The following is an 11412-nucleotide window of genomic DNA, read 5'->3' as shown; positions in this document are numbered from 1 at the left end:
TGTTGGTTGAACTTGCAATTGTTAGCAAGGGGGCCCATAGTTTCGACCTTGGGATGCTACTTTTTGCTTTCGATCGGGGGTAGGAGGCGTCCAAAAGTTTGGCGGCCTCATGCATCGATGTATGCCCCTTAGCGCCGGTGCAAGTGTAGACAAGGGCTGTTCACTATCGCGCGGACGGTGGCACTACCTGCTATCTGAGAGAGAGAGAGAGAGAGAGAGAGAGAGAGAGAGAGAGAGAGAGAGAGAGAGAGAGAGAGAGAGAGAGAGAGAGAGAGAGAGAGAATCTTCTGCAGGTCCCTTCCTTGCGCAAAAGCACTGCTACTTACACCAACGCATTTTATTACAAGAATCAAGCATCGCTAAAAGGAACGCTCAAAAGAAGCATCTTAAAATAGCTTCTAAAAGCATTTCATAGGCACCACGCCTATATCACTCTGTCAAGCAGGCAGTGCCAACAACCCAAGCTTTGTGCCAATTTCCAAATCTAGGGCTTTTGGCACCCAAGCTTTGTGCCAATTTCCAAATCTAGGGCTTAATGCATTGCTTCCCGCTTCTTTCAAAACCATTGGGTTTTAAAAGCCCACAGTCTGAAACATAATGTTCAAACTTCAGCAACAAAGATTTAAGTACTGCTGTTGCAGGTAGAGGAAAATTTATCGAGACGCAAAACATTTCGTGCCGTGGCCGTCCTCTGAGAACCCCCGAGGTTCGCGATTTCTCCTTAGAAAGAGCCACTGTTTGTAGCAACGAAAACCTCAGGAGGGTAAGCTTTGCTCGTCTCGTTCTGATTTTCCTCAAGACGTGCTTGTGTAACCTTTTTGGGAAACTTCCTCTTGCTGCAGAGAATCTTGAGAGCCTTTACTATGGCTGGTGAGCCTACATCAGAGGAGGAGGTGAAGGGAGGTGAGCTTTTGCTCTGTGGCAGCACGGCGTGGGATCACATTGGTCGCAAGACCCCGAATGACAGCATTGGCGCAGCCTTGCCTTCGCCATCTCGTCTCCGACCTCTTATGGGTGTTCCCATTGTATATGTTGCTTCTGGTTCTGGTACGTTTGCCTTTCTATTCACGTACTCTGATAGTCACCCTTGAACTTCAAATCTTGACATGGCTCATAAACATATGTAACCTTCACTCTTTGCCTTTTTCTGAGTTGAAGTTTCCCTCTAATTCTCCTATTTTCTTAGAATGCCAGTCAATAGCTGTTTTTACATACATCACGATTTGGCACTCTATGATCAAGCAAAGTGTACGTTTTTTCACTTTTTGACATGCTAGTAAGCACATTTGCCAAGAAATGCGTTTCTTCACTCAATGAACGTACAAAACGTTTCAGAAACATTTCTGTATGAGTTTGGACTTTTCAAAGGTAAATTTTATATCCCCCCCCCCCCCCCCCCCCCCCCCCCGCCCCCCCCCGCCTTGGGTGCATAATAATGATAACTGGGGACTTGGCCCCCGCTTAGACCAAAGCGTGAAAATGAAATCATTCCATGGGGTAGGCGGCCTCCTGTCCACTCTCGATTACCTTCCCAGGCTATGGCGCCTACAAGCTTGAGAAGTTGAGGGCGGCCGACTGCATTCAAAACTGACGACTCTGGGAGCGTGCATGACTTCCTATTTATAATGAGGTGAGGGAACACTCTGGCCCTCACTTAGCCCTGGAGTAGGCCTTTCTTTGTGTTTTTTTCACTGCTGTCTGATCTTGCCAACATGGAGCTCGCAGCTCAAGTAACACAGGTACCTTACTAAGCTTAGGATTTTGTTCAAGTAGTGTTGCAATACCTTGCATGGTAAGAGAGGAATGAAGTCGTCTGAGCTTTACACTGTGTATTTTTTGTTTTGCCTAAAGCACTTGAGCAAAATAATGGATTCTTTTTACCTGCATATAATCGGCTCAGAAAGTAGCCACTGCGTAATCTCGACTACTGTACTGTGAGATTTTTTTGAGCCTTGGGACTGCTTGTGCATATAAAGCATCTGGTTTTTCTAGCATATCTTACTGACTGTACACTTGAAGGAATAGTGTTAGCATGGGATGGTCATGTTATATATAAACCTTGAAGCCTCTTGTACTTTGTTTCGGTCATGAAATCCTCAATGTCATGAATGTAGCTTCTTTCTTGCTTCTAATGATGAAAGTTAGTCCTATTCTCCCTCTTTTTCATGTCTAATTGTAAGGTAATGCTTGAAACATAGATCTCAGCTTGCACGAAACTTCTATTTTGGCGTTTCTTTCTCGGACGAAACCGTTTCATAACTTTTGAAACTCGTTTCAAACGAAACGTTTCGAAACTCTGTGGCAACTATGCTAGTAAGGCAATTAGAACCCCAGGCATTATCAATGCAAGAAAGTCAGGTTGCCACCTCTAGTAGTGTAGCTTAAGCGACTGTCTGACACAGTTGTACAAAGATGCTTTTGGACTTTTATAAGCTTGGACATAGATCTTTGTTAGAGTTTGCCATCTCTCTCTCGGTTGGTCTTAGTGGACCAGCTAGCCTGCTAGTGCTTGAGTGTTTCCCAAGAGTTGTCTTGTGGTTGTGCCCTACCTATGTGAGCTAGTTTTCTCATTTTTGGTCGAATCCCACATTGTTTTAAAATTTTTCCCACCCACCCTATATTGGTGGTAGTGTCATGTAGTGTGCTATAGGGAGGGGGGGTGTCCACCTTTTGCATCATCCAATTGCATATCAGTACAAAGCCAACATTTTGGGTCACTCTCTTAGTCCCACGTCTGCTAGCGTTTTCTTTACGTTTTTTCTCTCCCAATGTTTTGCAAGATCTCTTTGCCTCTTGTTTTTCTTACATGTTGCCCGCTTCTTGTGCCCTCTCCAACCCTAAGTAAGCCGTCCTCTTGCAACGTTTTGTAGATTGAGATCCCCACCATGAGGTTGCTCATGGAGGCTCCACATTTGGAGGTTGTTGCTCTCCATCATCAGAGACGAGAGGTTGTGCACCTTTTGTTGTTGTTTTTAGCAATACCTGTCCATCTTCAATTGCCTCTTTTGGCATGGTATCATAGCTTTAGTGTTAGATCCGACCTTGGAGCGTGTTTTGAAGCTTTTATGGAGCTTTTGGAGAGGAGAAGTTTGTTGTTTATTATAATGCAGGTTTGTATCATGGTGGTATCATAGTTGGGGTGTTAGATCCGGTCCGGGAGCGAGTTTTGTGTTGTGTTTTGGAGCGTTTTTGGTGGTTTGGGAGAGGAGAAAGCTTCTTGTTTATCATTATTCAGGCGTGGTTCCATTGCTTTCGGTGTGAGTTTTGGAGGATCTAGTGCGAGTTCTGCAAGTATGGAGAGGTTGTCTACCGACTGCAATAAATTTCAGATTTGGGGGGGTCGTTTTGATTGCGTGTAGACGTGGTCTTTGAGTGGTAGAAGCGGTCTAGAGGAGAGACGGTTTGCTCGTAATAAAATAGGGCAATAGCATGGGGAAAGGGTAACAAGGGCAACAAGGCCAGGAAAAGGGTATCAGTGCCCAGGGAAAAAAATACGAGAGGCTTGGATAAAACATGGGCCTTACATGGCTAAATAAGTCCCGACATGAGAAAACTATCTCACTCCGGCCGAGCACAACCACAAAACAACCCTCACTCTGTGTCACCTGATCTTGGGAGAAATTGGAACTCATTGCGCGTATCTAGAGAGATAACTCTAACATGAATTTGTTTATATGTGCTCTTTATTTGTGTATTGTTAGAGTATATGTTGAAAAGATGAAATGTCTGCAACATTTTGTCTGATGATTGATATGATAAATTTAGTGCATCTTGATATCTGCTAGAGATCGGTGAAATATCGATGTGATGGGTAAATGAGTCATGAATGTGATCGTGGTGCATCAAGAGATCTATGTGGATGAGATGGCTGGATACATCAAGAGTCCCGAAAGGATGAGATAGCTTAAAAGTGATCTAGGTGCATCAATAGCTTTGAAATAGACGAGATGACTAGATTGACTGTATGCACCTTAGTGTTTAGTGTGAACTAAGTTTTGATTTGTTGGAATACATGCTTTGTGAGTGTACGGTCTAGTGGGGATGGTCGATGGCATGCTTACATGAATCGTTAGAAAGGATGAATCTAATAGTGTTACAAGCTTGGACACTTTAAGCGAGAAATCACACGAACATAAATTGCAACTAAGTGAACTAAACTTGGGGGGGGGGGAGAGAGAGAGAGAGAGAGAGAGAGAGAGAGAGAGAGAGAGAGAGAGAGAGAGAGAGAGAGAGAGAGAGAGAGAGAGAGAGAGAGAGTGTGTTCTGTTCCCATATGCACTAATCCCAAAGATTGGCACGCCTTTTGGTATTTCTTTAGAGATTGCTGATCAACTTTGAGGGTCCAGCTCTCTTAGACCGCTCTTGTAGACTTTGCGTCCAAACGCTCTTCGAAAGAGTGGCCCAAAGGATCCTTATAAATAGTACAAGGGATGTCCAAAAGCAGATCCCCAAAAAAAGAGCCCTAAAAGCATCAAGTTTCAAAAGCATTGGTACCCAAAAGCTATTGACTCTAAAGGTTGGCGTCAAATCTGCAAGTTTGTATGTTGTTTCCTTGTCAGCATATTTTAGCAATTTGTGGGGTGGTTGTACAGATGCCATGTCAGCATGCTTAGTGTGTTGTTAGGGATCAACCACGTCAGCAAGTTTTGAAGCCCTTCTTTTCATAAGGGTTTAGGCCCCTTGGCCATGACCTCAAGTTGGTTGTAATGGGATGCATCACATGCCAACTGAAAAGAAGAAACTGGAACAGACTTTTAGTACTTCAAAACAAGTGAAGAGAGAGAGAGAGAGAGAGAGAGAGAGAGAGAGAGAGAGAGAGAGAGAGAGAGAGAGATTGGCAGAGTTCCTCTCCTAGAAGGCATTGGGCCCAAACCTTGGCGCCCCTTTCGGTATGTCTTTATATTGCTTCCACAAAGTAAAAGCTATAGGAACTTTGCTTTACTCCTCCTCGCGGCACAATACCAGAGAGAGAGAGCCCACACAACATGTATAAAGGCCCTCAGCGTATTCAAAAACATCTCACATGAAAAGCGTTAGTTCTAAAAGCATGTGCTTCAAAAACATCCGACGGTCAATCCAAGGGTCATTCAGTTTTCTTATTCCATATCGAAGGTCTTGATATTGTGGTGTAGCAAAATTATTGGTGTCTCGTACAACTAAACATTCCCCAGACTGTAGCCTGTGCTGTTTAGAGGATCTACATTAACATGCACACTCCTTCCAAGAAAGCTCAAGTCGAAGATATTCAAACATTATCATGCACCAATTATCTTTGCAATATTCCTCCCAGGAAAGCTTGAGCCATTAGTAAACCATAACATTTCAATAACAATTTCCTCTTGAATACTCCTCTTAGGAAAGCTCGAGCCATGAGTAGCCAAAAATTTTCCTAGAAGCATTGGAACGAGCATGAAAACCAAAATCAAGCAATCTCAAATCGGCACCAATACAAGTTCAAAACCGATAAAATCCATTTCAAACAATCACTTCTCAAGCAAAATTTCAAACAGATGGTTCTCCTCGTTATCAATAGAATGGATGCCCAACTCTATGCTCCGAAATGCTTATTCCTCGCTCCTAAAACCTATTATTAGCACACAAACAACAAGAGCTTCCAAAAATAGTAATTTTACATATGTTGAAATTATCTTCAAAAACCCTAATTTGCTGTTGAAAACCCTAATTTTTAAAATTTTCAAAATCAAGATCCTCTTGAGACAAGGCGTAGGGCTCGTTGGGAGGATCAACTTTGACTTTTGTTGCATATCTCAATTCTCAACCGTTGAAGAGTTTTTTAGAGGCCTTTGCAACACGTCAAAAAGCACGTTTTTTGTGCTTTTTAGGGCAAAAACGAACTACTTCTCCTTCACCTCCTCCTTCTCTTGTCGTTTCTTCTTCATCCAACTCCATAGCTTCCATATGTAGGTTCATGTAGGTACGGGTTTCTCTCGAAAAAAGGGATTTTTTTTTAATGTAGATTTTGGAAGCGCCATCTTGCTTTTTTTGCTCTTGACTCTTGAGGGATTGATATGCTTTTAGAAAAGCACACGCCAAAGCTCTGATATGTTTTTTGAAACGGTGTAGCTCAAGAGCCTACTTTCATGTGCATATTGAAATGTCTATTGTATGCTAAGTAACTTGAAAACGGTGGTGACGGTGCAATTGGTCATTCCCACCCTCTAGGGACAACATGTTGAAACGTTACCCAAGGGGGGTTGGGGGGTCCTCTGTCCAGACATAGGTATGGCCTCGGCAAAGGCATGGCCTCCGTTAAGGTACGTCCTTGACATCAATTCACAGTTGCCAAGAAATGCGTTTCTTCACTCATGAAACGTATGAAATGTTTCAGAAACGTTTCTGTATGAGTTTGGATGTTTCAAAGGTAAAGTCAAGGCTCATGTTACATGTAAACCTTGAAGCCTCTCGTACTTTGTTTCGGTCATGAAATCCTCAATGTCATGAATGTAGCAGATCTCAGCTTGCATGAAACTTCTGTTTTGGCGTTTCTTCTACGGACGAAACCATTTCGAAACTTTTGAAACTCGTTTCAAACGAAACGTTTCGAAACTCCATGGCAACTATGCATCAATTACAAAGGCAAAGATAACGGGCTTTTGCGCGAAGCTTTCGCCTCGAATGAACAACACCAACTATCGGCTATGGAAAGTGGATTGACCAATGTCGATCTAGCAACCTATGCATAGATGAAGTTTTCAAGGAAACTGTCAACTTGTTTGGCTCGGGGTTGTGAAGCCAAAAGCAAATGCACAAGTTCGCTAGAGGATAGAGGCAAAGGCAAAGCTTGACGAGGACGGCAAGACAAGTGCTCAGTTAGCTACCTTGGTACCCACGAGGTTTAAAGAGTCCTTGTTATAAATGCAAGAAGACACTTTGTTTGGCTCGAGAATGCGAAGCTAAAGGTAAAAGCTGGAACTCACAAGAGGACAAAGGCAAAGGCAAGCTTGGTAGAGATAACGGTGATAAAGATTTGACTGAGGAGATTGGCATGGCGCACGTGGTTGTTACGTCCCCAAACATTAGGATGGGGGCATGCAATATGTCTGGCCAGTGTGAACTTGGTCCTTAGGTTATGAAGTCCTATAAATAGGACTTGGATCTCATTTGCGAGACATCTTGTATGACCACCACACTTGGACTCTAGGCCCTTCGTAGCTCTACCGGCACACCGGTATTGGTGTAGGCTTGGTGGTATGGGACACCAACTCTTGTGGCAGAGGCTAGCCCGTTTGGCTGCAAACTCTCAAGCTCGAGGGTGAGCCCGTATTGGCTCTATGGCTAGGAAATGAGCTTGATGTTCACTCACTACGTGTGTCTAGGTGTGAGCACTGAGTTTGGCTTGCGTCATGTCACGGGTGCAGGATGGATCCGTCTAGGGATTAACATTGGCATCAAAGCTTCTTCTTGCTAGTATGCACGACATGGCGATGTGCACAAAACCACTAGAGCTCACGGGGCCGTGATGGCCCAGCTTGCTAGGCTCTCCCAACTCTTGTATAGGGTGGTATGGGACGCTACTAGCGAAAGAGGAGGGCACAGGGGGCACATGCTAGCCGGTGGTGGGAATGTGGCGATCTTTTTTTCCACTGATTTTTGTGTGTGGAATGTTGATTTGCCAATGGCAGTCACACTCCGAGGACCTAGCAGCACCCTCCGTAGAAAGTCTTGGTGTGAGATTTTATTGCTTCGGAGTATGTATTGTTATGAGGGAAGTGAGAAATTTTGTTTTCTTCTAGGGCTTGACGCATGGTATTCCATGGTCTTGCTCACTGTTGTATCTGTCTTCTTCTGTAACACTACCGTTCAGGCAACACCCCAAGCCAAGGCAGTAGCAAGCTGCCCATGGCAATCAGCATATGCACCTCCAACGTAGACCAAAACACTACTTGTAGGTACAGCCTACACAGTTGCACGGGCCAGCCACGTTGTGCAGGACAAGGCGGTTATGCAGAGGCGGCCTAGGAGGGCGGCATACTGAGGCGATGCATCAGGGCAGTGCGTCAAGGCGGTCATGTAGAGGCGGTGCAGAGGGGCACCATTGTGGATGGTTGAGGCGGCACCAGCCTCGGCTGTTTGCACGCGATTGGTTAGAGCTTGTCAAAGTGCGGCTTCAATTTTTCCTTAGACGGCACCTCCTCCTCGCCTTTTTTTTTATAAAAAGGGTTTTTAAACCCTTTCCCACTAAGTGGTCACTTCTTTAAAGTGAGTGCTTGCCCAAACCTTTACTTAAGCTTCAAGGGCTCTTTATTTAAACAAACCGCCTATCCATTTGGGTGTAAAACCCCCAAAGAACCACATATTATCTTTGCCGTGGTTAGCCCCCCTCTCTGCTTTCTTATATAATCATGTTGGCGAGCGGGGGCGTGACACGTCACCGCAGTCTCATCTCACGCGTGAAAGACAATATTTAAGTCACCCATCTCCTACGCTTTCTCTATTCCCTCGTCCTTACATCTTGGGCGTTTTTCCCAAGCAAACTCCTACTACATACTCTCGTGTTCTGTTATCCTCTAAGCGCCATGGCGTGACATGACGCTTCTTTGCACGAGAATGGCGCCGCTAGCACGCATCAACCTATGGAGGAGACTCCTCTTTCTCCTCCCGATTCCACACTCATGCACGGGCTTCGTCTCAAGGGTTCTTTCCCGTCCTCCTTCTCCGACACATCTCTAGTCGCTTTAATGCAGCAGCAGTTAGTAGAGATGCAATGGCAACTCGTGGAGTTGTGCTCTACGCAGGTTCTGTTTTTGCTTGTCACCATGGGTGCTTTGTCTCTTCAGCTCTATCTCGACCCCTTCAAAGGGGAAATGAAGAGTGTGAAGAGACCGTTATAGACTCGTGGTTGGCGAAATGGACCGCCTTCTTTGATATGCATTGTTTTAATGACACCCAACGTCTTGGGAAGCTTTAATTCATGCTAAAAGGGAAGGCCTACTCTTGGTGGGTTGCGTTACGACCGCAACCCACAACTTGGAGCAGATTTTCAACCTATCTTTCGTGCCCGCTTTGTGTGGGTCGATAGAATCGAGTGCAAGAAGCTTTTTTGGTGCAAATGGGAAAGCAAACTCTAGACGCTTACGCACAAGCCTTCAAGGATCTTCTCCATAAAGCGAAGGCTCTTGATGACCCTATGGTCATCGTGCAAATGATGTACCTTTTCAGCTTACCGCTAGCATATCAAAATGAGGTTTTATGCAATTCAATCACATCAATTGAGGATATCTATAAGTATGCCAAGACTTATGATAATACCTTGGCGGCTTCTGGAGGTGGCCCGACGGATGGGGAGACTCCTCGTCGTGGTCCCTCCACGTCCAAATTCAAGCGCTCGAATGCTTCAGCGGCCACAATTTTTTCATCGGACCCTCCGTGGAAGAAATCCAAGAATGACGGCAAACCAAAGGCAGCTCGTATGGCGGATCAAAATAAAAATCTTTGTTTTGACTATCGCCAGACCGGCCGGCGATAAGGCGCGTCCCAGGCAAAAGAAGCAGTCTACCGGAGCACAAACGACTACTTCGATGAACGCCATCGACAATCCAGGTACTTTGATTTCTTTTGATTCAAAGATTTCTCATGTTAATGCACATAGTTGCCTTGGTTGTCGCATTAATAAGGCTGTGTTTGGCTCGCATGACCTTCTCCGCATTAAAGCAGAGATCAATGGCCATGCCATGACAGTCTTATTTGACAACAACTCTACTCATAATTTTATTTCTTCTCGTGTGGTACATGCACTTAAGCTTGACACGTCACCCGTAGACCATCCGCATGTGGTCTGTTATGCGGAGCGTAGGAGCGATCAATGGATCGAGGTTGTGTCGCGACTTGACCTCCGAATCCAACGTTACCATGAAGTCTTGAACTTCTACATCATGGGTCTTGAACATGTAGATGTTATTTTAGCCATGCCATGGTTCTATGATAAGACAACCTCTCTCTCTATCAATTATGCATGGCATACAGCTTTCTTTGAGCTTGGTGTCGTCTACCTTGTGGTCGAGGGATCTCCTTCTTGCTCGACCGCAGATTATGATGGAAATTTGCTTTCAGCTAATGAATTCAATGTGTTGTCTCATGATCCCGATGTACAACTTGTAGTTTGTTTAGTCAAAAATTTTGCTGTTAATTTTTCATCTCATTGTCATTCTTTTCTTTCAAGTGATATTTTTGCATCAGAAACTTTTGAGTCTTTGCCTAATCAGGATGTAACAATTAAACGTTATTTGGATTCCGTTTTGGTTGAATTTGTAGACGTATTCCATTGGATTTACTAGATGGGCTTTCCACCGTCTCGTGGGCCTTCGTCTCGTGGGCCTTATCTTGATCACAAGATAGAGCTTTTGCTCGGTAGCCATGCCGTCCCTCGGCAACCTTATAGGTTCATCGTGAAAGAGGAGGATGAGATAGCTAGGTAGCTTCAAGCCTATCTTGGGAAGGGTTTTATTGAACCTAGTAAGTCTTCGTGGGGCGCTCTTGTTCTTCTCGCCAAAAAGGATGGGGGAATACACTGTTGCGTAGATTACAAAGGTCTCAATAATGTCACCGTCAAGAGTAAGTATCCATTCCCTCGCATGGATGCCCTTATGGATCGACTCTCGGGTGCTCGTTATTTTACCAAGATCGACCTATAGTTTGGGTATTATCAGATACAGATACATTTACGTGATGTTCTACAAATCGCGTTTCGTACATTGTATGGACATTACTAGTTTTTGGTTTTACCCTTTGGGTTAACCAACGCTCCTGCCACTTTCCAACAGATGATGAATGATGTGTTTCGTTTGTAATTTAGAGTAAAACACTCCAACAGCATGTGCAACATCTTCGTCTCGTCTTGCGTATTTTATGACAAGAAAAGTTGTATGCGAAGCAAAGTGGTTTATTTGGGTCATGTCATCTCGGTCGATGGCATTCACATTGACTCGAAAAAGATTCGTGTTGTGTTGGATTGGCCCATTCTTCGCACGATTAGGCAAGTGAAATCCTTTTTGGGTTTTATCGGCTTCTTTTGAAAATTTATTAAAGACTATGCTCTAACTGCAGAACCCTTTAATTGTTCGTTAAAGGGTGTCCAAAGCAAAAAGCATAGTGTTAGTCCGTTTGGTCGATGGACTGATGAGCTCGGTCAATGTTTCCAAACACTGAAGCGACTTGTTACTCCTGCATCAGTGTTGCAGATCATGGATGTGAACAAACCTTTTGTGGTGGAATGACTATGCAATTGGCGTTGTCCTATACCAAGATGGGCGACGTGTAGCATTCGAAAGTCGCAAGCTCACAGAGGTGCAAACTCGTTATTTCACACAGGAGGAGTTGTTGGCAGTCATTCATGCTTTGAAGGTGTGGCACCATTACCTCTTTGGTGCCCACTTCGTGGTATGGACGGATCGC

The 11412-nt window shown here is 44.5% G+C and overlaps 1 protein-coding gene across 1 annotated transcript in view; it reads left to right on the top strand.

Moving 5' to 3' along the window:
• Positions 1-605: 605 nt before the first annotated feature.
• The window catches only part of LOC147424392 (Regulator of chromosome condensation (RCC1) family protein), a 96237-nt gene continuing 85430 nt past the window's right edge, over positions 606-11412 (top strand). Inside the window, exons 1-2 of the mRNA XM_086500170.1 lie at positions 606-763; positions 843-1047. Of these exons, the coding sequence (XP_086356296.1) occupies positions 864-1047 (184 nt within the window). The 5' untranslated portion in view covers positions 606-763; positions 843-863. The remainder of the gene's footprint in view (positions 764-842; positions 1048-11412) is intronic.

This window comes from Adiantum capillus-veneris, chromosome 25 (assembly GCF_014529385.1).
Source record: "Adiantum capillus-veneris isolate H3 chromosome 25, ASM1452938v2, whole genome shotgun sequence".
Lineage (NCBI taxonomy): Eukaryota > Viridiplantae > Streptophyta > Polypodiopsida > Polypodiales > Pteridaceae > Adiantum > Adiantum capillus-veneris.
Note: the sequence above shows the minus strand (reverse complement) of the source record. Positions and strands in the feature narration are given on the sequence as shown.